This window comes from Athene noctua, chromosome 8 (genome assembly GCF_965140245.1).
Source record: "Athene noctua chromosome 8, bAthNoc1.hap1.1, whole genome shotgun sequence".
Classification (NCBI taxonomy): domain Eukaryota; kingdom Metazoa; phylum Chordata; class Aves; order Strigiformes; family Strigidae; genus Athene; species Athene noctua.
The window spans coordinates 16437696-16464847 of NC_134044.1; the positions used below are offsets into that span (position 1 = coordinate 16437696).

A 27152-nucleotide genomic window follows, 5' to 3' on the forward strand; every position below is an offset into this window, starting at 1 on the left:
CACCATGTCTGCCTGCATTTGGCCAGAAAATACAAGGACAAAGACTTGCAAAAAAACCCCAAACAACCCAACACCCCTCCAAAGAACCCCCCAAAACCCAAGAACCCCCAAAGCCCCACCTGCACAGGCTGTTTATCTGTGTTCAAAGAACTACAGGTAGTCAGTACAGGTGAAAACAGCAACAGTATGGACCCAGTACCTTAAAAGATTATTACCTGCTTTTGTATGAACACAAGGAAATTACCTTTCCTGGGTAGTCTCTACTTTGAGCTTTTGTAGGTTTTCTTTCTTCTCTGGCTTTTGTAAACTGATGAACTCATGCACATTATGCTATTTTAATACCTAGCAAAGAGCCTTGTCTGCTAAATCACCTTATTTTTCTCTGATCAGTGCACAGTGCATTCCTCTTTAGTAGGAGGTATTAATTTAAATTCCATAATCCCAAACATATTCTCATTTCTGTTCTGTGGTTCAGAAAGCCAATGGCATTTTAATTTAATAAGGGAGAAACACACATGACACTTTGTTCCCTGTAACTGTCTTCTGACCTCAGTGAGTCTTTCACAGCTTGCCTTGTGTTCCCGCAAATGCAATCTCTGCTTTTATTCAAGAACACTATCATTTCTAATACCCACGTTCTACTGGTGGGCAAAAATCTAAATATCTGTAGCATTTTCAAAGTAACTTTTGAGATGATGTTTGCGTTATTATTTAGTAATTTAGCAAGATTTATGTGCCACTTATGTCCCATTGAAATATTGTTTGGGTACATGCTGTCCTTTTGCAGAGAAATAAGTGGTTTTTTTGGTTTAGCTTGGTTTTTGGAATGAAATGAGTTAACTCATCTAGCAATATCTTGATTTTTGTCAGCTCCATTTATCTTTCTAAATTCCATAAGCTTTGTTTACTGGGCTAAGGTTTACCTAATTGAGTACATGATATTACTGAGTATTTTGTGGCACGTAAACACTTGAGTCATATGAATCACAGTTCCCAAAGAATCATCCTTTGCCATTTTTATGCTTCCATTTTGCTGTTTAAAGTTACTTAAACCCACTCAGTTTGAAAGAACATGTGTTTGTTGCAGTCTTCATGGCCCTTCTTGGAAATGTCAAGTAACACTCATTCATTCTTTTCACTGGTTTGGTTTTGCTCTCCTTTACTATGAAGTGAATTAGGAACTGACCCCTTGGAGCCTGCCCCACAAAGGCAGAAGTCCTGGCAGGTTAAGCCTGGATCACCAGCCTTGCTGCAAGGTGATGGAAACCCCTCAAAGAAACAGGGATTGTTTTATTAGTGGTTTTGTGGGTTATTCTGAGTAGATTTTCCAAGAACAACTGTGTTAGTTTAATGAACATAGGTCTCAAAATTCACCTACCTGTTGCATTCTCATTTTTCTTCTTACAAATATCTGTATTTGTGTTTGATACACTTGTCCTCATATATCCAAGTGATAATGCTTGCCTGTTCACATTCTAGCTTAATAAGTGTAACATCTAAGTGCACCTCTCTCCTGGCACCTGGAGCTGCACTTTAGTACTGGCATCTCTAAATAAGAGCCCCCTCATTTACAGCTCCATGTTGGCTGCTAAGCACGGAGGGCACCTTGACTTCAGATCTCACTGTACTGTCCTTGATCTGCCAGACCCAGAATTGTTGTCATCTCAAACACGCTGCTGATGCATTTGCAGAAAGAGGACTATTATTTTATTTTTGTCCTATTACAGAAGTACCCAAGAACCACTGGTTATGTTTTAGGGCTTCGGTGTGCAAACTACTTCTGGGCTTGTTCCAGAGGGGCTACAGGCTGGCTCACTGATCTGGTGTAGCAGAGAATAAAGGAAGACTATGGGTGAAGGGGGGGAGAGGTAACAGCTGTAGTCTCAGTTTGGTGTCTGCCCTGGTACAGCACAGTAGTCTTCTGTGATTGCTGTAGAGCAGGTATTGCTAAGGAATGTAGCTGGAACAATGATCTCGGGTAAGCGGGGACATGTAGAGAGGAGGAAGAAGGGCAGTTGCATTTAGCTTTTTGTTCTGACGATGCATGTGCAAAGTCTCGTGTAAAATAGCTTATGAATTAAGACCTACAGAGTGATGATTTTCAGCACAAGTCACAGCAAACAACAAAAACTGAATTTAGCATGGATCCCAGGGATTAGTTATTAATACCTTGCATCCTTCTAACAGTCCTGAACTGTATGCTACTGGCTTTACTTCTAGGTGCTGTTTTCAGTGTATGAAGTAGGGCTGACTAGAAAAGAAGCTTCCATTTCATAAAACATTTAGCATTTTAACTGTTTTTCTTTTTTTTTCCCTCCCATTCTAGAGGAAAACTGAAACTGTAGGGTGTTTACTAGGTGTTACTCCAAGTGCTCTCTCAAATACTTGATTTTGCCACAAATCCTCAATAGACTCACACTAGAACAGCGTTTCTTTTACTATGCCTGGTTTATGTGCATTTGTACTGATCTACATGTGTTTTACAGCTTATACTGTTCCACCCTAATGGGATTCCCAGTGAGCAAACTAGTGTTGCACCTTGTATCATGCTGACTGTGCCTCATTCTTTTTGTTTGGACTTGAGAGACCATCCTAGCAAGCGTTAATAAAAAAGTCTGGCTCCGCACTCTTGAATCCCTGCAGAGTGTTGGCCAAAAGACTTACATCCTAGAGTGCACTCTAGAAAAACTTCTGTCTCATATGCTGTTCAGAGCAGCCTGGTCACTTCTGCCAGGTGCCAGGAGAGGTGAAAGCTAGGAAGGTGTTGAAAGGTGGTGCAGGAGTAGGTAACCCTGATCAAGCACGAGGTAATACAGGTACAAACTTATGCTGATTCAAGGTTGATTTGTCCCAGAGGGCTTTTTAGTGGAGTATTGGAGTCTACCCAGGTGAAAGAGTTAATTTGAGAGGTGTTTGTATGTACTATTTCCTCCGAGGAACGTTCAGTGCTCCTGTGCTTTCCAGCCGTGTGTTGTGGGTTTTGCACTGTGCAATTTCATGAATTGAAGACAGCTTTAAGCAGAGCATCTTTCCCCAGCCTTCCTTGCATGTGGAATACGGACCCTATCCCTCCTTGTGCAGTGCAAAGACTGAACCTGGACTTAAGTCTGCAACCCTGTAACCGCGATCGTTTAAACATGCGTAGGAAACAACTGACCCTTCAGTCCCCGTGGGGTGACCTTTGCAAGCAGCTTGTCGCCTTCGGGTCTGTAGGTGTAAATAGCGAGCCTTGCTCGTTTGAAGCGTGTGCTTATAGGAACACCCCTGCTTCCAGGCACCCGCTCCTACTGGGGATTTAAGGCGAGAGGTGTGTCTTCTTCCCAGCCACGCTGCAGGTCCTGTGGTTTCTGCCAGGCAGGGGCCCCCGAGAGGCCGCTGGATTTGTGCCCCCGGCACGGGGTGCCGCCTCCGGCTGGGAGTACCGCGGCGCAGGGGCCCGGCCGTGCCCCCAGGGGAGCAGCCCCGGCGCCTGCAGGGGGCGGGCGGCAGGGACGCGGCCCCCCCCCCCCCCCCATCCCTCCCTTCCTCCCTCCCCGCCGGGACTCGGACAACTTCAGCGCGGCGGAGCCGTGCGGGGCGGCGGGGGAAGGGGGGGAGCGGTGAGAGCCTCTCCGCCGGCCGAGCGGCGCGGCCGAGCCCGCTGGCAGCCGGGGGGGTCCCGGCGGGGGCTGTGCCGGCAGGGGGCAGGGCCGGGAGCCGGCCGCTCGTGTTTCTAGGGCTTGACGTCCTTCCAGCTAGCCCGCCCCTCTTCCCGGCAAAGCCTGCCCGCCCCCAGCGGAGAAGTCCCGAGAAGTGGCGGCGGGGTCCCCCACCATCCCCCGGGCGCGGCGGGGCCGCGGCGATGGGCCGGGAAGTTTGGCGGCGCGGGGGGCCGGCGCCCCGCCGCTGAGAGCCGGCCGCTCCGGGGCCGGTCCCTTTTCCGAAGAGCGGGAGGGCGCCACAAAGTGAAATCCATGAGGATTCTCGGGCTTCTCCTGGAGAAAGGCTCGCATATGCTGCAGTGTCTCTGTGGAAGGCGCCTGAGATCCAGCCACAGCCCAGGTGGGGAGCGCGCGTCCTTGTCCCCGCCGCCCGCCTCTCCGCCGGGGCTGGCCCCGTTTCCTCGCCGCCGCCCCCCGCCCCGCCGGCGGCCGGGCCGCGCGCTGTCCGCGGTGCTGACCCCACCGCCCCCCCGATCCCTGCCCCAGCCCCGGACCCCCAAACCCGCCTCCCGCCCGCCCCCAGTTCCCCACTCGTGGCACCGCCCCCAACCCAGAGCCCCGTCCGCCCGGGGCCTCCACCACACCTGTGTCCCCCGTGCTTAAGCAGGTTCCACCCCCCACCTGCAGCTCCCACCCAAACAGACCCCACACGGGTCCCTGCCTCAGACATGACCCTTACTAGTGTCCCCAGCCCACCCCCACACAGGCCCCTCTTCTCCACATGGCACCCGTGTATCTCCCATCTCATGGGACCCCCAACTGTGTCCACTATATGACCTGGTCAGGAGAGGGTAACCTCCCCCAGAGTGCCTGTGGCCCCGTGCACCTCTGTATGAAAGAGCTCCCTGTACCTTGTGTTCATAGTAGCAACGTTGCAACGTTTTTCTGGTGGAGGGTGTTAAATGTGTTTTTGAGTGGGGATGCCCTAGAAGCAAAGGGAAATCCCCAGCTACTCCTGATGGGGGGCTGGGAGACTCCCAGCACCTCTCTTGGGGAGGGAGCATTGCACCAGGATGGGGAGTGCAGTGGGGTGAAGGCCTGAAGGATAGCCTTGATCTTGAGCTGTACCTGAGCACTTTTTGAAGAGGGGAATAACTGCACAGGTGCCTTGGCTTGGTGTGGTACCGCCCCTGACTTTTAGGGTGATCTTGTTGACGCTCTTAAGGCGGTGTCTCTGCAATTTCTTTTATGCAGCATGTGTTTTGTGAGTCCGACTTCCCCTTTCTACAACACTGCGTAAATGCCTGGGGAAAGAAATCCCATGTTGTTGTTGTTATTAAGATCTGCAGAAGTTACAGCACTAACTCTATTGCTTTGAGCTTAATTGGGTTTAATTTCCTATTTGGCTTTTGAGTAGATCTGCTTATCAAACCCTGACCATTGTAATCGTTGGGCGCTGGATGCTTACAAGGATGTCTTTTAGAGTACTGCTTGTTAATGCTTATGCTGTTTCCTAATGTGTGATCTTGGTCCTAAAGGAGAAAACTGTCTATGCCTCCTGCGTAAATACTTGGTGTTGTCCATTGAAGAGAAAGGCTGTACTTGGGAGAACACTGTTGCTGAGGGTGCCCAGATTCCCTTTTAGCCTTGCTAAGAAACATTTGTTAATGGTTATAGCCACCTGTTTATGTCTCCATATCCCCTTCCCTCCTACGAGACTCGTGTGTGCAAGTTGTCTGTGACTGACTCATGGCAATAGGGGATATGCTGGAAATTCCTGAGAGTGTGCTTGGTTCCCTTGAAAGTATTTTCTGCCTTTCTTTGAAGAACAATATGATAAACAAACAGAACAAATTGTGGCTGTTCTTGGAAGCATTACACACATTGTTCTCTTTTCAGTGAAAAAACGGAGTTTTCTTTGTAACGCTACGTGTGAATGTTTTGTGTCATTTAGAAACCTGGGAGAGTAAAGAGTACAGTAATCTATGGCTAAAAATGAGGTGGTATTCAGGATATAGGGCATGCTGCGCTGTATCTTCAGCAAACCAGAAGCTGATGATAGTGTCCTGATGTGTTGCTGAGCTGGTTGGCTTTACTGCTGGATCCTGTGCTGAAGCATGCTTGATGTGTATGTGGTGACTGAATCTTTCCTTATTCCTCCTGCTCTGACAGTGATACTGAACATTGTGTAGTCTTTGTAGTTCATGATGTTGTGCTGAAAAGAGGCAATCCTTGGGAATTATGTCCTATCTCCAATGGACCTTGTTCTGCAGGTACTAGCCCCGTGCCACCATGAGCCTGAGCACTCCAGATGTAGTCTGTTGCTTTGAATCGGGCTGATAAAATAAGTTCTTGCTTCTTGGCTCCACTTGTTCCTTTTCCATTAAGGTTGGGCTTTATGTTCTTGAAAAACATGTCATAAAAATGAAAGCTTCCACCTATAAAGGGGTCACTGTGAGCTGGGCCTGCTAGAGGAGGGATCTCCTTGCTATTTCTTTGGAAGGTAAGCATGCTTCAGGGGATGGGTGTATACTCCTTCAAGAGCCCTAAAGGTGTAGTGCTGTGCCCAGCATGGCACTGTGAGGGCTATGCCAGTCAGAGGTAAACCAGCAAAAGGCTTATAAGTTACAGGGGAGAGAGGATCATGGAAACATGGATGACAGCAGTGGTGGCATAGAGTGCTGTGAGCTACCTGCATGCCCTTGATCCTGCAGTCTCAAGAGTTATCCTGATAGTAGGTAATTTATGCCAAACTATTCTGCACTTTGTGCACTTAAGTTGAATGGCAGATTGACTAAGCCCTTTGCTCTCCTCCTATATATGTTTGGGGTTTTTTTAACACAAACAAGTTGTAAGCACATGTTTAAAGTCAGATTCCTACTCGTGTGTTGTGCTGACTCAGACCCTTAGACCACTCCCAATTCTGGCAGAAACTTATGCATGATACTTCATAGAAAAAAAGTGAAATATTGAAGATAGTTGTAGGGCACTGTACAGCTCTGTTGTGATGCTAGCAAAAATATTGGTGAGATTTTTATTATTGTTATGCTAAGATCTCCCACTTTTTTACTCAACTAACTCTAGCTTGTTGTTTTCTTATGCTCTACTTCTGAGGTCTGCAGACACTTGTCTTAGTCTGCCTACAAGCAGGCTTCTTTGGTTGTTTCAACAGCACCTTGCAAAATGGGGTTTAATGGGTCTCCAAGGCACCACAAAAGTGCAAGTAATTCACAGCAATACAGAGCAAGAGATTTATTCGTAGTCCTTTGTGTATTTCTTTACAAGTATTTTAGCACAGTAGCGCCCTGTATCATCTTCCAGGTACTTCACTTGTTATTTTAGTTTCAGAATTTGTAAGCTGACTGATTCTATTGCATGTGCAGAGATATTTCCCTTCTTGATTAATCATAATTAATTTTGTTAAGTGTTTTTTAGTTAGTTCACGTTCTCTGCTAACACTTTTTCCCCCTTTGCTTGGGAGGTGTGGTTTGCCAGTCCAGAATTATTTTTTTTTTTTTTGCTTTTGGCTTCCTAGTCAACAGTATTAAATAGTTACTACACTGTTAAGTTCAAGGTAAACATCAGATAATGATCGTATTGTTGATGTAACTGTGCATGGAGTTGTGAAAGAACACCTTAGGTGACTTTACCTGGTTTGGAGCCACTTTGAGGCAAAAGGCCCTGTATCCAAAGAGTAAGTTAACAGCAGTATGGGGAGTTCTGGGAGTGAGGGTTTCAGTTCTCCTCTGTAAGGGCTTTTGGCTGTATTGTGAGTGGTTGTGTCTGATGTTCTGCCCTTGGCTCCTGTACAGACGCTCCTGTGGGATGCATTGTTGCTAAAACAACAGATATTTCTCACATCATCATATCAACTAGCAACAACATTCAGCATCAATGGACTTTCAGCTTTGTTTTCAGTAGCAGAGGCCTGATTGTATCCAGAGACTATCTGTTCCCAAATAGATACAAGTAATTCTCAGTTTAAATCCCTATTCTGCAAATTGGTAATTTCTACTTAATTTCTACTGAAATTAAGCTCATATTGAAAATAAACCCTGAACTGAGCTTCTCTGGGATTCTCATACTGGTAAAATTTGGACATGCTCCTGGAAGTATGCTGATTGATGCCAGCTTTATGGCAAATTAAAATGATGCTTTGCACAATAAGTCTTCATGTTTCTCTAGGCATCACAACACTGTTTGATATTTGGGGCAATAGGAACTAGCCTTCTGTCTGGGTAGGCAGGGTCAGATTGTGGCTCTGCTAGTAGCCTGTCTGTTACTGCCAATACACATCTTTGCATTTGTCCTGAGACTATCTGGGGCACTGTCATAAAGTGTATGCAGCGTCTGCATGTGCAAGACATCTCACCTGCAGATGCAAATGGAGTCACACACATAAGAGGTACAATTGCACAGTCAGAACTAGCATTTGGCTTATGAGCAGAACAGGCATTCCTTGTTTTGCTTGTGCCATGATCTATACATTCATGTACGCTTTACACTAGTTCTAGAAAATTTTCCCACTGCTGTTTATTCAAGCAGAGAGTGGGTTATAGCATATAGCAAATACTGTACCGTCAGCTTCAAGTTAATGGAAGCAATAGCTCTGTGTATGTAAGTGACAGATAGTAAAACTTGCAATTCCTTGCTGAGTTTAGGGAGCATGGAGAGCCCTTCTGGTCTGTGGCAGTTCGGAGTGTGGTATGTGCATTGCTGGTGGGAGATGGGAAAGGTGGCTTAATGCCACTGAACTGGAAATGGGAGTGGGTCGCCAGGCCGAGGAGCAGTGGTGCTGCACTGGGGGTCACCAGTACTGTTTCCTTCCTGCACCAGGTCCCTTGCCTTGCCGTTCTCTGCCACTGTTCAGAATGCACATTTTGCTCAGGCTTTCTTTTCCTGTTGTGTGTCTTCAGAAAAGTAACACTTGCTGACCAGTGGAGATTAAGGACCTGTGCTGTTCCAGAGTAATGCCTATTGTTGACACTCATATGCTAGTGGAAAGAATATCTTTATCTGGTTTAGTTTAATTCACCTGGGAAATGAATTAAGCAAAACTCTGAAAAATCTTTTTTATTGTAATAGGAGCACTTCTCTAGGGTATTACTCAAGAATAGCTATAGCATTTTAAATCCACACTTTCCTTTATTCTGAAGTAACCCTCTCATGTAGACATATGCTAAGCATCTCTCCTGGAAGCCCATAGTGCTTGTGCATCTTCATAAAAAAATCTATTCCAGCTGAACTAGAAACAATGGATTTGATAAAGTTTTCATTTGGTGACGTTGCTTGAATTCTATCATATGGAAGTTCAGAGATATACTGAACTTAATATAATATAATGAACTTAATTATATACATACAACTTTTCTAAGTGCTCACAACCCATTCTGTGTAGTTATGTGAAGGGAAGTCTTTGATATTATGTAGGATTTTATTGTTCAGTTTGTAATAAAATATTTAATAAATCTTCAAAAGCAAATGTGGGTCTGGGGACTCCTTGATTGTAAGGTGGTTTGGTAGTAAGTAGTTGTCAGCCAGATGTCTGGGCGTACAGAGCTGGGCATCTGAAATTCACAGATCTTCACTCAGTCTTCTGAGTCTTGAAACTTGTCTGAGTCCTACTGGAGCATCACTGATATTGAATAATAAATACTTTCAGTGAATGAGCAAATCCAGGCAAAATAAGCTTCATCTGTATTTTCTAAGTAACTGTGATCAGGATGATAAACAGTACTCTGAAGCAGAGATTGGCTGGGTCACAGCACTTCTCACCTGGAGGTTTACATGGTTTTGCAAAGGCATAAAGTTTAACTTCCTTCACTTCCCCAGCTGAACCAAGGAAAGAGGAAGAAGTTTGTCTCAGTTTAAACAACACATGCAATTGTGACATTATATAAACTGTAAGTCTGAGTGGGAAATGTTACCCAAGAATTTAATGAAAGATTTTTCAAGCTTTTCCATGGGTTTTCCTGAATAACTGTACACATAAAATACTGTCTTCTGTGATACTGTTTTTCCAATTGAAGAGTAACTAAAGAATCTAGGTTCATAAGCTGAAAGCATATGCTCTAAAAGTCATCAGCTTGAAATATCTGCTTAAGAGCTGTGTGGAGATCGTTAGGTCATGTCCACTCAAAGACCAAGCAGTATTTCCGGAGGTAGGTCTCAGTTCAGCGAACCGTCTAAGTGCAGATTTAACTCTAAGTATGCACCTAGTCCCATTTTAAGATGATCATGTGCTTGAATACTTACCAGAATCATTGTTTTAGATGAGTGGCTTTCAACCTTTTTTAACATGTATCATCCCTCATATTCTGCCTGTTTTCCCTGTCCAGCAGATCATTGATTGTAGGGGTGTTTTCTGTTTCTAGAAGACCCCTCTGGAGGCGTTCACAGCCATCAGTTCCCAGTTGAAAAGCCCTGTTCATTAAAGAAACTCAAATCCTCTTGCTTCATTTGTGAGAACGATCTACTTTCAGCTTACTGAACTTTGTCTCCAAACCAGTCCACTTCTCTCACCACAGTCCTTTCTGCTGCTTTCCAGAAGTAACCTGTTCCTTTTTTTACCAAACTGATGTTAGCTGTAAACATTTTAAGCCAGGTGGTACAGATATCATCAAAAGTTCAGTGGGGTCTGAAATCTAGATGAGATTGCTTATAGAGTTGTTAGGTTGGAAAAGACCATTAAGATCATCCAATCCAACGTTAACTTAGCACTGCCAAGTCCACCACTAAACCATATCCCTAAATGCCACATCTACATGTCTTTTTAAATACCTCCAGGAATAGTGACTAAACCAATTCCCTGGGCAGCCTGTGCCAATGCTTGATAACCCTTTTGGTGAAGAAATTTTTCCTAGTATCCAACCTAAACCTCCCCTGACACAACTTGAGGCCATTTCTTTTCTTCCTGTCTCTTGTTACATGGGTGAAGAGACTGACACCCACCTTGCTACAGCCTCCTTTCAGATCTTGTAGAGAGCAATAAGGTCTCTCCTCAGCTTCCTTTTCTCCAGGCTAAACACCCCCAGTTCCCTCAGCTGCTCCTCACAGGACTTGTCCTTTAGATCCTTCACCAGCTTCACTGCCCATCTTTGGACATGCTCCAGCACCTCAGTGTCTGTCTTGTAGTGAGGGGCCCAAGCTGAACATAGTATTCAAGGTGTGGCCTCACCAGTGCCGAGTACAGGGGGACTATCACTTTCCTAAATGCAATGGTAGTGCCCAAAGCTTTCAATTGTATGAATAGATGTTTACTTTAAAAGGCCTTTAAAAATAGTTTCTTCCCCTTGGAGGAAAAGAGATATGTAATGTTTAATAATAAAAATAGCATTTCTTCCCATAGCCTGAAATGGCATGGAAGTAGGTAATCATGTTTTGTATGGAAAAGCATTTTTCTAAATGGCATGTTTATGCCTTTCTAGTATTGTGGCTGCGATTGGCTGCTGGGCCTATTTGCATGTGCTAAATTGCAGTCCTGGGGATCTGTGAAAACAACCCAGCAAAGCCAATCTCAGCTGGGAGCATGGAAGCTGCTGCTAATTTTGTGATGAGCCACCCACAGGCCCAGCGTGAGTCATTATCATTGTTTTGTTTTCCAGAAGTTGGCACCAAATGTTTCCAGGATCCAAAGTGTGGATTATCTCTGGAATTGTATTTATTCCCTCATAGCTTTGTTTGTTTCGGATAAGAGGAAAGAATAGGAAAAAATACGTTCTAAAAAACATGAAATAATTAACTGTTTTCTTATTAGTGTCCTCTTCCTGCTTTAATGTGCATTCACAGCCATTTGTTCACTTGAAAACTCACTTGTGCACAGCCCAGCAATTGCGCTGCTCCGTCCTAATCAGCTTGCTTTGTGCCACTGAGGGGATGGGTGGGCAAACAGTAAGTACAGTGAGATGAAGTGACTTGACTGAAGTCATTGCCTTGTCTCTTGCAGAGCTGAGATGCGGAGTTTCTGCTTGCTTCCTTGTATGTGTCCCGCTAGTTTCTCAGTGAGTCTTTTTATAAAACCACAGGACCAGACGAGACATCCATTTGTGGAGAAATGCACTGGCCTTATCAGAGTCATAGGCCTGGTACCCACCTGCTGAGGTTGCGAGCCCTCCTGACCATAGGATGAGGGGTTGAGAGAAAAAGAAAATCCCCTGCCCTGCACTGAGACTGTGACAAACATAGTCAATTTGATTCCAGTTTTTAGCCCTTCTTTCCAGGGTGTCTTCTCAAATGGACTTCTTTGCTGTGCCACTGACCGTGCAAATGTACCTGCAGCAACCATGGGCAGAATGCAGAGAAAATGCTGGGCCCTTCAGGGGAAAGGTCCAGGGGTAGCAAAATGCATGTGTGTGGACATACAGAAGCATAGAGGAGTTTTCTAAATGCAAAACTTGGATACAGAGTGTGTGGAAAAGACATGGACAGTGTGGGAGGGCTACATGAGCATGGGAGTGGAATAAGGCGCTGAGAGCACTCAGGAGAAGAATGGAGAAGGGGGGACTTTTAATGAAACCGTCTTAAAAAAATGCAGCTAGACATGTGGTGCTTTCTTTGTGGATAAAAGTACCCAACATAGCACTCCCTGCTCTGTCCTAGTCTAGTGACTTTTCAGGGTGGGGAGGTCTGCTGGGAGGACCCAAAGTATGCTAGGAGGGAGGGACAGGCCATAGCAGTCTTCCTTATGGGGCTTGGGTTGGACCTAGACATACTTAAACAGAGCATTCAAACTGGAAAAGCACAAGGATCAAAAGCATCCATGACACTCCCAAAGTGACAATACTCAAGCATCTCTCTGATGTTGGTGTATCTACAAACGATAACTGGAAAGGTATTACCAAATCCTTCATGCTGCAAATTCCCTCTCAAGTTCTGTATTTCCTCTTTTGTCACAACGTGAAATGAAAACCAAACCAAACAAAATAATAACGATTATACTGCCGGTGGGACTGGGCAGCCAATGTGCTGCCACTGCTGTTCTGAGTTCCTGTCACTTACTTGCCATTGCTTCTCCTCTTTCATGGTTTTTTTTTTTGCTGGTGGAGAAAGCAGGTTTTCATTTTATGTGTGGATAGTTCTAACACAACAAGCTCTGGTGTATTCCAGGAGCATGGGCTTTTAGAAACAAAATAAGTAAGAGTCACATCATCTTTTAGTGTATCTGTGACCTTACGTGGAATTGGAGCAGTGAAATTCAAGTGCAGACGCTGACAGTCTGGAGACACCTTCCTGTGTCCCGGTGTACGGTGCTCCCCTTGCTGCCAGCTCTGTGTGCCCAGGCCCTTTACCTACCTGCTCCTGGAGTTTAGCAATAGCTTAGGGGTATTCTGGGTGGTGTATTGGTGACTCTGGAGGGACTCTTTAAGTGTTGCTTTTGAAAGGCTGATTTCCCCAGGTATTTATGTTCTGTGCAAGCAGGGTATAATCTTTGTAAATATTTGCTTGGTTGATCAGACAAATATGTGTATAAATATTCATGTATGGCTTAACATCCTGTGGCTGTGCTCAGGTATTCCTCTCTAATAACTGGGATTTACCTTTTATGGATAAGACAAAGAAACTAGGTTTGCTTTTCCCCTGTTTCTGTGTTTGCTGGAGTTGCCATGATGAATCCTTTACTGTTCTCACCCTTAACCTCAAGAGGCAGTTCTGAGGATATAATTCATGTCTCCCAGCCACTTACAGGCTGCTCAGCAAGTGAAATGCACCCTCCCTGCCCCCACCTCACCTGCTAAATGGCTGACACTCATCTTACATCTTGCTGGAGCTCTGTTACTGCCCTGCAGCTTGTTCACAGCACCTTGGCCAAGAAGGTAATGTGACTTTGTTTTTCAAGTTTGGGGATTTTTTTTGATGTTAGAACAGGTGAATTAGAACAATCAAATTTCTTCAGATGGTATGTGAAGCATGAATAAGAACCACAGTTAAGTGGGAGCATGTCCTTTTCTGAGGAAACACTTTAATGAATGAATTTTATACTTGTTTGGTGTTCCTGGCAAGTGGTGGGTCTTGCTGACAGTTCTTCTGTGAAAGCTTTTCTCCTGCCCATCCACAGCCCATGCCCTTTGGGTCAATACTTCTCTGTCTAACATGCTGACTGGCAAGGCAAGCTTTCCCCTCAGCAAGGGGTGCTCCAATCTGCCAGAGAAGATCAGGAAACAGTTTCTATATGATAGCCTCCTAAATATAAAAAATACTCAAAGAAGAGGCTTTTCTTTGTTAGTAGTGGGGAAAAAAAACCCAAACAACAAACTGGAAGAAAGGTCCAGGCAGGCACACTGTTTTGTGGAATAGCCAAGGGTGCCTCTTGGGGACTGTGCTAGGGGCTCTACTGGCACAAGGTGGCCCCTGCACTGTGGGGAAAGCTCATTGCATATGTACATGTCCATTGAGGAAAAAGGGTTTTAATAAGAAAATCCTGTTTTGACAAGGGCCTGATAGAGTGTAGAGAGAGAAAAGCAAAGCCCTGAGGTATGCTGGAAGTCAGGTGTGGGTCTGAGTCCCACCCTGAGCAGGGAGGAGGGGCTGGGTGCAGCCCCCTTGCTCAGCCTGGAGGCATCACCTCTCTCTTCTGTCCCTCTGCTTACTCGAGTGAGCTCCAAACTCAGTGCAAGTCTCAAACTCACTAGCCTTTCCTCACTGCTTCATTGTCCCAGGCTGCAGAAGGGGAAGACAGCCCAGTGCTGGGGAGCAGGGAAAGGCATCGTGTCTCTATTATTTATGGGAATGTTCATTTGGCTGGTAAAACACTGCTGGGATTAAACATTAGAGAGGAAAGATGTGCTTCCTACTCAGAGAGCACATGTTGTCCCACTAACTGCCAAGGGACAGTCTTCTGTTTTAGCACTTTGATAATCTCTGTTTAAACCTTGAGACCAGGAGCCAGTGTGTCTTACTCCCTATTTCAGCTTCACTTTATCCACAGCACTGCTGTGTTATAGAGACAGATCTTCACTGGGTTTCATATAGACTGGAGAGCATTATATAGCAAAGAAGATGCTTCTCTGAAAAAAGTCACGGAATAAAAGACGTGGAGGCAGCATCAATTAACAGAAAAATATGAGTGCAATTAAACTGGGCCAGGACAAAGTGTCCATCTAGCCCAGAAGTCTTTCTCCATCCACATTAAACAGATAGAAAAAAGAGAACAGTAATATGATGTGTCCCCCAAATGCTCTCCCAGCTGCTAGCTATTTTCAGCTTAGAAAATTTTTGGAGTCAGACATGGTTCAAGGTACTTAGAAGTTCTCAGTGGGTTTCTCTTCCATGTACTTGAGTTCATGTACATTTTTAGCATCACAGTGTCCTGTGAAAAGGATTTCCCCAGACCTGTTGTACAAAGAAGCCCCACCTTTCCTTTGTTTTGAACTTTCCTGCTAGCTTGGGTTGATGCTTTCCTGAGACCTAGTTCTGAATGAGCTAGTGAATAACAGATCCTGGCCTTCTCTCATACTGCTTGTGATTTCATGGACCTCAAGCATACCCCTGCTAAGCTGTCTCTCTTACAGTCTGAAGAGTCTTTGATCTTCTTTGTTGCCTTTCTTTAAACCATTTCCAGTTCTAGTAAGTGCTTGTTGCAATGAGACGAGCACAATGGCATGCACGAAACTATAGCTTGAATATTTCAGGGTAAATGGAAAAAATTAATTGAAACCTCCTTTTGTGCTTCTAATTTTTTTTTCCCTTAAATGCTTTTCTGATTCTTGTGCATGGAACGGAAATATTCCTTCCTGGGTTTACTGGGAGCTCAGGTTTGTTTGCTATTCGTGTTCTTCGCCCGTGACTTCTCTCTCTGTGGTCGTCAGCTGCAAGCCAAGCTCTCCAACAGAGGCTGCACTAGAACTGAAGGGGAAAGTGGTTGCACTGTCAAACATCCCATCTCTGAATTACAATACCATCAAAAAGCTCGAGGACATGTCTCACACAAACCAGTTTGCTATGGAGGAGAACTGAATCCTAGATAAATCCAAGTACCCATGATTGTCAAAGTTCAGTGTGTCCTCCAGAATAAGAAGTTTCTTTCTGAAGAGCAGGAGGACCTGAGCCAGACTGGTCTTCATGGCATGCCATGTGCAGTGGCACTCTTCATCCTCATCTGGCAGTGCCTGCTAAAAAAAGCAGCTCTTCGGTTTGTTTTCTGAGGCCATAGGCAGGCTTCTCACTCCTTCATTCCTTTTCTTGCCTCAAGCACCAAGAAAAACAGGGCATGGCATTATTTGCTTTCATTGGTGATGCTCCTATCCCCAGGGGCTCACAAACAGCTGGAGAGATGGTAGTTGTCATGTGGGGTGCAGAAAGGAGAGCAGGCTGGTGAGTAGGCTCTTACGACCAAATGACAAGTTTCTGTAGCTGTCAGTCCCTGCAAGCCTGTGATTAAACTGGCATCTCACGCTGTGTGTGGACACAGCCTTAGTCAGCCGTTTAGCCACGTCAGGAGATGAGGATGGCCATGCTGAAAGCTCTGTGTGTGATGAAGCGTGGGAGATCACCTTGAGGGACAGTTTCATCTTCTGGATGCTTTGAACTCCCTTTTGCCTGACAACCTGCAGTGGCGGCTGCTGCCTCTGGACCAGCACAAGAGCAGGGGAGGTGGTTCCATGCTGATGTGCGGTGGTGGGGTGAGATGCTGCCCCTCCTGTGCAGATCTCTGCAGTTGATCTGGGCTTGTCCTGCAGCCAGAGGAGAGGAACCAGAATATTTGCGGTACAACTGAGTTCCTTTGTAGTACCATCTCCTGCATGGTGAGAGGAGCTGCAGCTTAAACCCCATTGATTGTACTGACAAGATCTCCATTCAGTGTAGGGGAAGCCGAGAAGAATTGCTCAGTCTGACATTTAGGCTGTGGGTGTCTGCATGTGACTCCACACTGGGTGCCACCACACCCTCTTCTGCCTTGTTGCCCTGTCCGTATGATGGAGACGATACTGCCTTCTTTGCAAGGTAGCTGTGGGACTAATCCAGGACCTGTACAGATCATTGAAGAACTGTAAGTTTCAAATCAGTTTAATATTAGTCTGTCTGGCCCCTGGAACTGTGGGAATGGGTTAGGATTTAGGTATTTAGCAAAAAATGCACCATGAGAATTTTAGAGTACAGCTGAGATTCCTCATTTGTGCTTTAACAGGCATTTGAGACTCCCCAATTCAGTAAGCTCCCATTAAAAGCCCATGCATTACAATTTTCTCATGTAAAATTATTTAAGGTTCAGTATGACTGCAGCTTGCCAGGGAGAGTATGTTGGCTGCCTGTTAAGAAAGACAGATGAAGGCAATTGCTTTCTACGGGTAAAGTGTGACCTGTAAGCCAAGACCTGCAGGGTTAGCCCGTGGCCAGCCAGCAGCTGCAGCAGCGCAGTGATGGACGTGTGGATAACAGATGCCCTGTCCTTCATCCCTCCAAAGAGGGCCTTGCCCAGAGAAGGTTTCTAACACTGAATCAGCAACAGCACTGATTTTAAAGTGCTCAGAATTAGGGCTTCTGCACACTAAACGTTAATGGAGATGTTTCAGGAGGTGGATCTCAGAGAAAACAGGGTTTTCTGTGTGTTGTTTGGGACTTGCTTACCCTCTTTACATCACCTGCAGCAGTGTGCTAACACACAGGCAAAGTGGGCTGTGACCTCAATCAGCTAGTTAATTTTAAGCTTGTGCTTAAGTGATTTGCTCAAGCTAGGTGAATTATAACATGTAAGCAATTTTAATGATGAAAGGGTAAATTACACTTTGAAACAATTATTTAATTTTGCATAAAGAGTATTAGTAGCAGTCAGGATGTCAGATGGTAGATAGTCATGTTTATACTTTGATAATAGCCCCTTCAAAGTTACTTGAAATACTGTATTATGCATTTACATTTTTATCTCTGTATTTTTAAGATGAGAGGAGCTCATTGAACCAAAGTCTTTTTATGGCTTCTGTCAATAGAAAATGTTCTTTTAAATGTTCAGAAGGAATTGGTTACAGAAGCATGGGAAAGATAGGGAAGAGACTTTTCCTTTCGTGTTCAGTATATTCTTCGTCCTTTCACTTTTTGATGACTAAACTGTTCTGTATTTGCAATTGAAAACTGTTGATTGGAAACTCTTGTGAGAGTGACACAAATGGGGCTTGATTTTGAAAAATGCATTCATGATTGTTTGCCTAATTCGTGTGTGCAATTAGCATGATTGCCACTGGAAATGGCCATCTGAGAACAGACTTTTGGAGATTTCTCTTTTTCTGATCTGTTTTCTCTCCCTTCTTCTTAAGGTGCCAGCTTCTATGATGTCTAAGTATTACCCATGGAAGTTTAATTTGGTAATATGTTTATTGATCTCCTTTCATCTCTTACCTCTCCACTTTCAGATGTTTGTTAAAAGGCTGAAGATGATTATTCCCTTCTGCTTCCTTCTCAAGTCCACTTGATGCAATGTAAGAGAGGTTCTTTCATCTAAGTGGTTGATCTTGAAATTTAGAGAGTCAGATCCCACTGGGGTGTCTATCAATTCTTAAATGGCCATAGTAATATTTAAGCAGTTTCCAGGCATGAAGTATAATGGCTCTTATCTGTCAAGTCTCTTACTGCCTCCTGTGGAGACCTGTGCATGCAGGGGGCGTTTGTTGGTGACAAGGTAGGATTTTTTTCTGTTTTCTTTTGACTTAGATATGTGATGAATTAAACAGGTAAGATAAATGAGTCTCTGGAGTATTCTCTTCAGGGAAGCTGAGGAACCTGGTTCAGGTTAGGGATTTGCAGGGCGCATTCAATCTTTGAGCTGACTTAGAGGTTGTTCTTGTAGGAGCATGGTACCAAGGCTGCAGCTCCTCAGTGGCTTCACTGCTCTGTAAGAGAAGGGGATAAGCCTGTCCTCCCATCATCTGTGAGCACATACTCTTATTCCCTCTCTATGCTGGTGCTGGGGGGGGGGGGGGGGGGGGGGGTAAGCCAGAGCAGGAAACTAAACTAACCTTTTTTTAAAAAAAAAAAGGTTTTTGAGAAGGTTAATTTTCATTCAAATCAGCCTTACCTGAGTCATCATGTGGCCACAGAAGCGCTGCTGCTGTTGGCAGAGAACCAGCAGGGAAGGTGTAGTGGGAGGCAGGGAGAGGAATGGGTGGAATTGTCCCTGTTAGCAACTACCCACGCTTATCTGGGTTTGAAGCAATGGGGTACTGCCCCCCTCCTGGTGACAGTCACATCACGTTCAGTGCTCCTGAAATTTTCTCCATCCTGAGATACAACTAAGTCAAATCTAAAGATTGGGCACCCCTCCTGTTTTGGGATGTGACTCAGACCTGCAGTTGCAGAGGTGAGAGGGCCATGGCAGTGCTGCAGAAGACAAATATCCTCCGGATCGTTAATGACAGGATAGAGAGCACACTGGCTGATTGCTTATTGGCTGTGGTCTTCCGTTAAGAGTAAACTCAATTTTCCCAGTATCGACAGCTGCCTGATGAAGGGGCCATGCTATGTGGCAGGCACTGAACTGCTGAAAGCAAACACCCAGATACAGCCATATGTCAAGAATGATACCAGCAGTGTATTTCCTTCTCTTCTGTGCTCACTCTCCGTGTTGAGAAGAAACAGCTTCTAGGGATGTCAATCCTGGCCTGTCTCCTTGCTAGGAAATGCTGGGATGTTAATGTACTTTAAGTGGGGAAGCTGTTTCTTGTTTGTCTTTGTTCATTTTTGGCCTGAGTTGGGACTGATTTAATTTATAGAAATGTAGTACCATTGCAAAAAAAGTCCCCCAAGTCAAAAAAACCCTTGTTTTCTTGCTGCCCAGTCCTGATCCTTCCCAAAGGATAAACATTTATTGTGCTGTGAGGAAGCACTTTGGAAAGGAACAAGTGGAGCATGGTTTGCCAGGGAGCATGTTTCTGCTGGCCCTGGCACTGCTTTTCCCCCCTGTCCTGTCCAACCAAGGGCCCTCTCCATCAGCACAGCTCACTGTCCAGCATCTTCCCTCCTCATTCTGAGAGCTGCTCTAGTCCCTTCCAAACTTATAATTGTAGACATGAAAAAATAAACTTGTTCGTATTCAGCACCTGATAAAATAGTGACTCAGGCATTTTTGCTTTGCATTGGAAATGCAAGTTCTTGTGCATTCAGAGCGCTCACCAGCATGCTGTCTGAATCAAAAGGAGGTGTCTTTGCTCACTGGAAAGGCAAAACAGTTACAAATGGAAAAGGCCACACGGAGGCTTTAATAAGTGATTTCATTTGGCCACATGATGAACCAAGATCACTTACCTGCCTCTGCACTTACCCTTGCAATATAGTTATCTCAGCAAGACCCTGACCTGCGCCCAGTAGTGGACTGTGGAGATTTTCTCTTCATACATTTATCCATTGCTGATAGTCAGGATAAATATTCTGCCCTTGCCAGCAGATAGCCTGCAGCGGGCTTTGCTAGGCAGACCCCTGCTAAGGGGATCTATATTCTGCCAGCTACACAGGAGAGCAAAGCAACTCGGTGTGTGCAGGGAAGCACAGCAGAAGTTGATACTCGCAGCCCCTTGCTGTACCCACTAGACAGCACTTGGGCACTACCATTGCCTTGGCAGGAGGGGGCCCAGCCTGAGGCATGGGAGGTCTGAAGAGCATACTCTTCTGTGTATTCTTGTATGTGCACTGAAGAGAGTACTCTTGGGTGATTTCTGGGCAGTGGGAGTCCTAACACTGCCATGTCACGCTTCAAAGAGAGATGCCACATAAAGCAGAAGAGCAAGAAGGAGAAGTCTTAGACAAGGAAATTCTTGCCTTGTCCCAGCAGAAAGCTTTATCCAGGCTTCTGGAGGATCCACTTAAGCCAAACATGCATACAACCTGTGGGGCTTCATATAGGACTGCTCACATGCAGCTCTGTGACCTTTTGATGCATTTGCAATCAGGTTAAACATAGAGGAATGAATGAGAGTATTGATCCAGGCCAACTTGGCAATGAGGAGCTCTCTGGGCACTGGGGCTGCAGGTTCAGCCTGATTGAAACGGTTCAACAAAGACACCTGATCAGGTTTAGGATGGCCTCTGTGAACAGGGTGATGACACCTTGTTCCTAAAATAAAGATGTTTCTGTGCTGTGTCGGGAGATAGCTGATATACAGGCTGGAAGCAAGGTACTTGCTGAAAGGTCTAAATTTTTCTAACCAGCTTCAGGTGAGTTATTTTTAAGCTCAGGGCAGATAGTGCTATGAATCCCATCCTATTAGGGCTGGAGGAGTGTCAGCTATAAAGATGGGCTCTCTGGATGAGTCTCCTGTTCCTCCTGCCCACGTGCCCTGTGCCATGCAAAGGAAGTCCCTGGGCTGTGACAAGCCTGAAAGGGTAACAGGGGCAGCAACTGAAGCAGCTGTGCCCTATCCTCTGCCAGACTTTGTGAGAGAGAACTTGAAAGTTGTCCTGGTAAATTGGGTAGGTGCAGGATGTTGTTTGATTATGGTTTAGAATTAATTCATTAAATGGTATTTTATTGTATGCCTCTAGAGCAGTCAGAGTTATAGGATAAATATTTATATAGAACAGGTGCTGGGTTAAGATGCAGCAGATGTACAAAAGCATGTTTTTGTCCTTGCTTCTACCTGAAGGTCCCTGAGGACTTGACTTATGGGTCCCTTCTGACTCAAAATGTTCTATGATTCTATGACTTTGGAATCAATTACTTCATATACCCCTTCTGGACATGAGGCTTTTTTATGTTTTCATGTAATTCAGGAAACAAATACATTCATGAGGCAAAAACAAAGTCCATACCTGCTTCTCCTCCATCTTGGGCCCAACCTGTGCCCAAACCCAGCATCTCCTGGCAGCTTTTCACAGGAATATACTGAACTGAAGCTAAATTGGTGGCTAGTCCCTCTTTCTCCCAAGTATTTACACTTGTATCAAATGCTGATGTAGCTGAGTAAACAGGATCTCTCCTGGGAAGGGCTGTAACATCTCTGAACATGAGCCAAAATCCTTTAATCATAAAGAGATAATCCACTAAGTAATTTGAGCCCAGCAGTCTGCAGGGCATAGGGGATGCTTTCTGGCTTTGCTCCCAAAGATTGAAAAAGTTCTCTAGAAATTGCTGTCCAGGTGAAGCAAATAGGGGAGAGACAGTAGAAGATGACATTTGGATTTGGGGTTTTGTTTTTTCCCGTGATAACGTAACTTGCTAAGTAAAAAAAAACAAAAAAAGGTGAAACCAACGCTTGCTTTGGTTTTTTGGGTTTTTTTTAGTCTGTTGAGGAAAAGTTGATATTTCTTGTAGAAAAAAGGATCTTGCCACGGGATACCTCCTACATCTAATTCTCCTCTGACAAAATGTGGGTGCATTTTTACTGATGGAAAAAGTCTTTCCCTAAATGTTCAAGGATGTGGAAGCAGTGGTGCTTTACAAATCACACTCTGTCATGAAACGGCAGGTGAGCATGTATGTATCTGTGCATGTGTTCCCACTGCCTGTAGTGCCTGGGGTGAGCTCTCACCAGCTGTGCTGTAAGCCCAGTGGCATCAGCAGAAATTCCTCCCCAGCTCAGGTGGCAGGATGTTTTGGAAGGGCAGAAGCCCAGGGTATCCATTGTCCAGTCCAGGTTAAGGGCATGCAGGAGATCTGTCACTGTGGCTCATGTGATATGGAGCTGCAATTAACTCTGGTGCTTTGGCTCTGGTGATCAAACAGTTTCCTCCTTGTTTCTGGGAAGTCAGATTGGGCTCACAGTGCGTGATCCAGCAGCAGGTGGCAAGTCCTTGGTCTCTCTACAGACATGTCAGGTGGTCGTGTGGGCCCGTCCTACACAACAGTTCAACAGAGATTTCTGCCTTTTGCAGGGCTTAGAAGGATATTTACAGGCAGCCTTGCAGGAAAACCACACTGCAGCAGCACAGCCGTGTCCTTTGAACAGCATACAGGGCTGAGGAGAAGTTTGTCAGACCTACAGTTCTTGGCAGCTGCCTGGACTCCCTTAAACCACTGACAAGAAGCTGACAATGGGAGAGAGATAGAGACTTGGGATGGCACTGTGGCGGGGTAGGGCCCGTTAGGAAAGCAGGGCATGCTTGTCAGCAGGGACCTAAGGGCTACCTGGGAGTAATTGTGCCAAGTGTTCCAAAAAAGTCCTTGCTGTCCCTCTCTGTCAGAGGGGCGGAGGCAACTGTGGTGGTCATACCTCTCTATGTTAGAGGGTTTTTGTGTTACGCTGCTTTGGGTGATCTGAGGTCAGCAGTGACAGCCGCCTTGGAAGGCTCTGTCTGTGAGACCTAACCAGCTCCTCGTGGTACAGAGCTGAGACCTCCAGCCTAGGACTCTGCATCACCTCTGTCCCCTCCTTGGATGAATCGCCTTTGTGAGAAACATCTCACAATAATGCTGTCTCCTGTAGTGTCCATTAACAATCACTGGACTTGTTCCTCTCCCCATATTTCTTGTTGTAATAGTCCTTTTTTCTTTACCTTTGGGATGTTTGCACTGAATTTGGGGATGTGCAGAGCAGAAATTTGCATAATTTGCTTTAATCTAGCTAGGTCCAGCGGCAATAGCAGTGTTGATGTGTTCATCACATAGGCACATACCCAGAGCAGCCAGTGTGCTGGTATAAGTTATGCTGCAGCTCAGGCATTTTATTTTTTTCTGCTGCTTTTATTATCCAGGATAAATAGATTATAGTTGTGTGTGCCTACCAATAGCTCAAATACACCTTTAGTTCAGTAACGCTCTACCTCTGACCCATCCTGCATGGGACTTTACACCTAAAGTTATATTCCATAAGAAGCACGGGGATTAATCTTGTCTTGGACCATAGTTAGTATTCTTCCAGTTAATGTCATCATCCCCAGAACAGAAAAATTTTGATCAACCAGTTATTTTCAGCCAAGCCCCTGACGTGTCCAGTTTATACCACTTGAAGGGAATGTCAGATTTTTACTGCTTTGACAGAAAAGAGTGGCCAAATTATTTCTAAAAAAATATTCTTAACTTTGTGGTTGCTGTTTCTTCTGTACTGGATTTAAGTTTCTACTTATTCTTTAAACTAGCAAGAGATACATATCTAAATCTGCTAGATAACTTTTCAAACTATAACCTAGTTTAGATGCATCTATGTGCCTTTTATTTTAATGATAACCCTCACCAAGCTTGAAAATTAGTGATATGGACTGATAGCTACTCCTGGAGGCATCTGTAGCCTTAAAATATCAGCCCATCTTTCTGCCTTTTATTTAATTGTTGGGGTTTCTTCTGTACCATAATATTCATAGAGTGAAGCAAAATAAGGAATTGAAAAGAGCATTTTTATGTAATTTGAGATACCTGTTAAAGTGCTTTCCATGGTTATCTGAATGACTCAGTTGTGCAAAAGTCTGTGCTCTTAATACGTTTTCTGACACTGCAAATATGTAAATAACTGGTGGAGGGAAGTAAGTTCAATATGGGGAGCAGCGATGCAGATGGGAAGTATCTGCTGTGAATTCCTGTGATGGTCAGGAAAAGAGGAGCCCATCAAGCCGGTTTTGAAGAATGTCCTGTCAGAGCTGGACTGTACTTAAATGTGTCCTGGTACATTTCCATAAGGAAGAAAAAATCCTGCAGCGAGGCAGGCTGATTGAATGCTACCGACGGCTCACCCAGCCCGCGCAGCAGCAGCCTCCGCACCTCCCGTCTGCACGCTGGGTCTGATCAGGGTGGGAACAGCCGTGGCTTTAAGAGGTCCCTTGCCATATGGTACAGTGCTACCTGTGCTCACCAGCCTAACCTGCAGCTGTGCGTGACACAAACAAAATCCAAGGCCAGAAGATGTATGCTGGGCAGAATGCGGGATCCTTTTCTGTCTGCTTTCCAAAACACTCGCTGTGCTTTTTGCCTCCGTAGTTTCCAGTTTTTCACCACCTGCAAGTCACTAGTGTTTTCTAAATTCTGGAAAGAAAAAAAACCAACCACCACCAACTACCTTCTGATTGCTGTGTGTGCTGTGGCTGCCGGCACCACGCAGGCGTCCCGTGGGCATTAAGGCCAATGTCAGCCACATTGTCACCCAGCCGGGAGGCTGCTGCTGGCAGAGGCAGCCTCTCTCTGTCGAAGCAGGCAAGGGCTGAGGCTCCTCAGTGCACAGCTGCTTTCCACAAACATAAACTTAACTAAGAGGTGAACTCTCAGCCTGCTCTGCAGCGTGGATACCTAGGCTCCTCTCAGACAGGTATTTGCTTTGCTGGGCACTTAGGCTTTTTAAGGGGTCTGAAAACATTGGTGGTTATGTTTGTGCAGCTGCACTTCAAACCCCACGTGTCAGGTGCATGCAGAGCCGCCAGCTTCATTAAGGTAATTGTGCCCAAGGCCTTTCCTTCCTTCTCCTGGTTTAATGAGGAGCCGGAGCATCCCCTTGATGCCTCCCTGTGGCTGCTTGGCCGCATGGCTACAGGGAGCTGGAGGGAGGGTGCTGCTGCCATCACCTACAAAGCTCCACAGTGGGAAGGGCAAGGTGAGCTTTGAGGAACACATTTTGTTGCTTAAACAAGTATCTGGGCTTCTAAAGATGCAAAGAAATTCGTCGCTCCCTTTTGAACACGCACCTCTATTAAAAAGCTGCACAGGTTTGGAACCCCTTGTCAGCCCTTCCCTAAGCCTCCGTCTCTCAGTCAGCGGCCAAATCCCAGCTGCGGCAGCCCCGGCTGGGATAAATGGGCCATGCACTCTGCAGTGTGTTGGTGGCACGGCGGCAGGGACAGATTAACCCTCTTTTGCAGAACCGGTGCAGCAGTGGCAGCTGGCAGGCAGCTGAGAGCCCCCTCTCCCTGGGGGAGGACAGCCTGAAAATGGGTGCGTGGCTCAGCAAGCTCCAAATACCCGTGCTTAAACAGAATTCGCTTAACGTATCTGCCAAGCCCGGCCTCTTTTCTGTCTCTCTGCTGTTCTCTCTGCACCCATCACAGGAATGCCTTTTCCATAGGGAAGTGTGTTTTCTGTGCCCAGTTTGTGATGCAAGTGACATCTTTATGAAAATGAACATTTCTCCTTCAGTGTTTCCAGGTCCCAAGAGGAGAAAATGAACAGGGATTTCAACCCGCAGCCCCAGGATCTCTCACTAGCGAGTTCAAGAAACACCTGCAGAAATGCACATCTGTGCTTCAACCATGGAGCCATGTTCTTGTGCCCAGCAGGTTTCCAGCCTTTTCATTCATTAAAGATGATTGAGGATGAGAACGATTAATTATTCATTAAGAATAATTTTAAATTTTCATTTCCTTCAAGAATGTGCCTGTGCGACTACAAGAAAACAAGCATGACAGCAAGACATGGGCTTGCTCCGTGCTGGCACACTGGGTCAGAGCCCCCTGAGAGCCTGCCAGCCTTGCAGGTCCTGCCAGGCCAGTACCCCACTCCCCAAGGGGCAGGCAGACAGGGCACTGGGGGGGCTGAAGCACTGTGCCAGCCTGCCATGAGCTCGCAGAGGCAGTAACAGCACCACGGGAACCCTCCAGAGATCCCAGGAGCCTACTTGAGTTGCTGTGCTGTGTCGCAAAAAGCCAAGCTGTCCCAGCCCCATATTCTTCCAGCTGGGCAGACGCACAGAGGAACCAGAGGCTTATTGCACTGCAGGACACATTCTTCCCTGCTGTGAGACAGAAAGCACCAGCTCCAGTACTGTAAGGTGAGAGGAGGAGAGGGAAGGCCACAGCCAGCTTGTGTTAAAGGATGTGATAAAGATACCATTCTGGTTCATACCTGAAGGAGTTTTAGGCAGGCTGGTTTGTGTACTGTCTGCAGTCCAGCTGCTGAGGGTGATGCCAACCCGAGTGGCTACGCTGAGCTGCAGGCTGCGTGCCGGGGTTGTCACCGGCACCCTGGCGAGCACACGGTAGCTCACAGCGCTGTGCCTGCCTGCACCAGACTCAACGGTGTGAGAAATGTGAGTGGAGCTTGGCTTGCTCCTGGCAGCCCCTCTGTAAGTCCAGGGTGACTCCCCAGACTTCAGCATAAGTAGAAGCAGCATTTATGCCTCTTTTGCTTTTGATGGAGCATCACATGCCTGAGCCAGTGTCCTGCTCAAGCAAAGGTGCCTGCCCTTACTGCTATTCACACTGGTATAACAGCTATTGGTTGTGAAGTGTTCGTAATTACTTGACACCAAGGAAACTGGAAGAATCTTATAAAATGAATGTATCACATAGAAACCCTAATTACTTCCCCTAGCATAAAGCTAACAAGGTAGAGCACTAGCTGTGGGTTTTTGGGGGTCATTTTATTCCAACTGGAGTTAATCTTCTACCTGTGCCGTGCCCAGGGCTGTGCTGCAGGTACGCAGGTGCCTGTTCTTATACCTTGTTCAAAACAAAATCTAATGGAAAAATTGCTAAGAGGAGAGCTCAGTGTTGGCCCACTGAGACTTTGCAGCATCCTGCATGTACTTATTATTTGCTGTGATCAATGACACTGCAAAGGCTGTGTCCCAGGGTAGGGAGTGCCTAATTGTATAAACAGGCTGTACTGGGAAGCAAAATAGTACCCAAGAGAAAAAGCAGTGGTGCATTAGAAAGAATGGACTCTATCAGTGTAAT

At 45.7% G+C, this 27152-nt stretch overlaps 1 protein-coding gene across 2 annotated transcripts in view; it reads left to right on the plus strand.

The window, feature by feature from the left end:
• Positions 1–27152, plus strand: part of FGF12 (fibroblast growth factor 12) — a 232700-nt gene that overhangs the window by 84032 nt on the left and 121516 nt on the right. The window contains exon 1 of one of the 2 annotated variants that reach the window (XM_074912220.1): positions 3832–4041. The exons of the other annotated variant lie outside the window; for it this stretch is intronic. Within the exon in view, the coding sequence (XP_074768321.1) occupies positions 3954–4041 (88 nt within the window). The 5' untranslated portion in view covers positions 3832–3953. Of the gene's footprint in view, positions 1–3831; positions 4042–27152 lie in introns of those variants that run through there. 2 annotated transcript variants of the gene reach the window in all.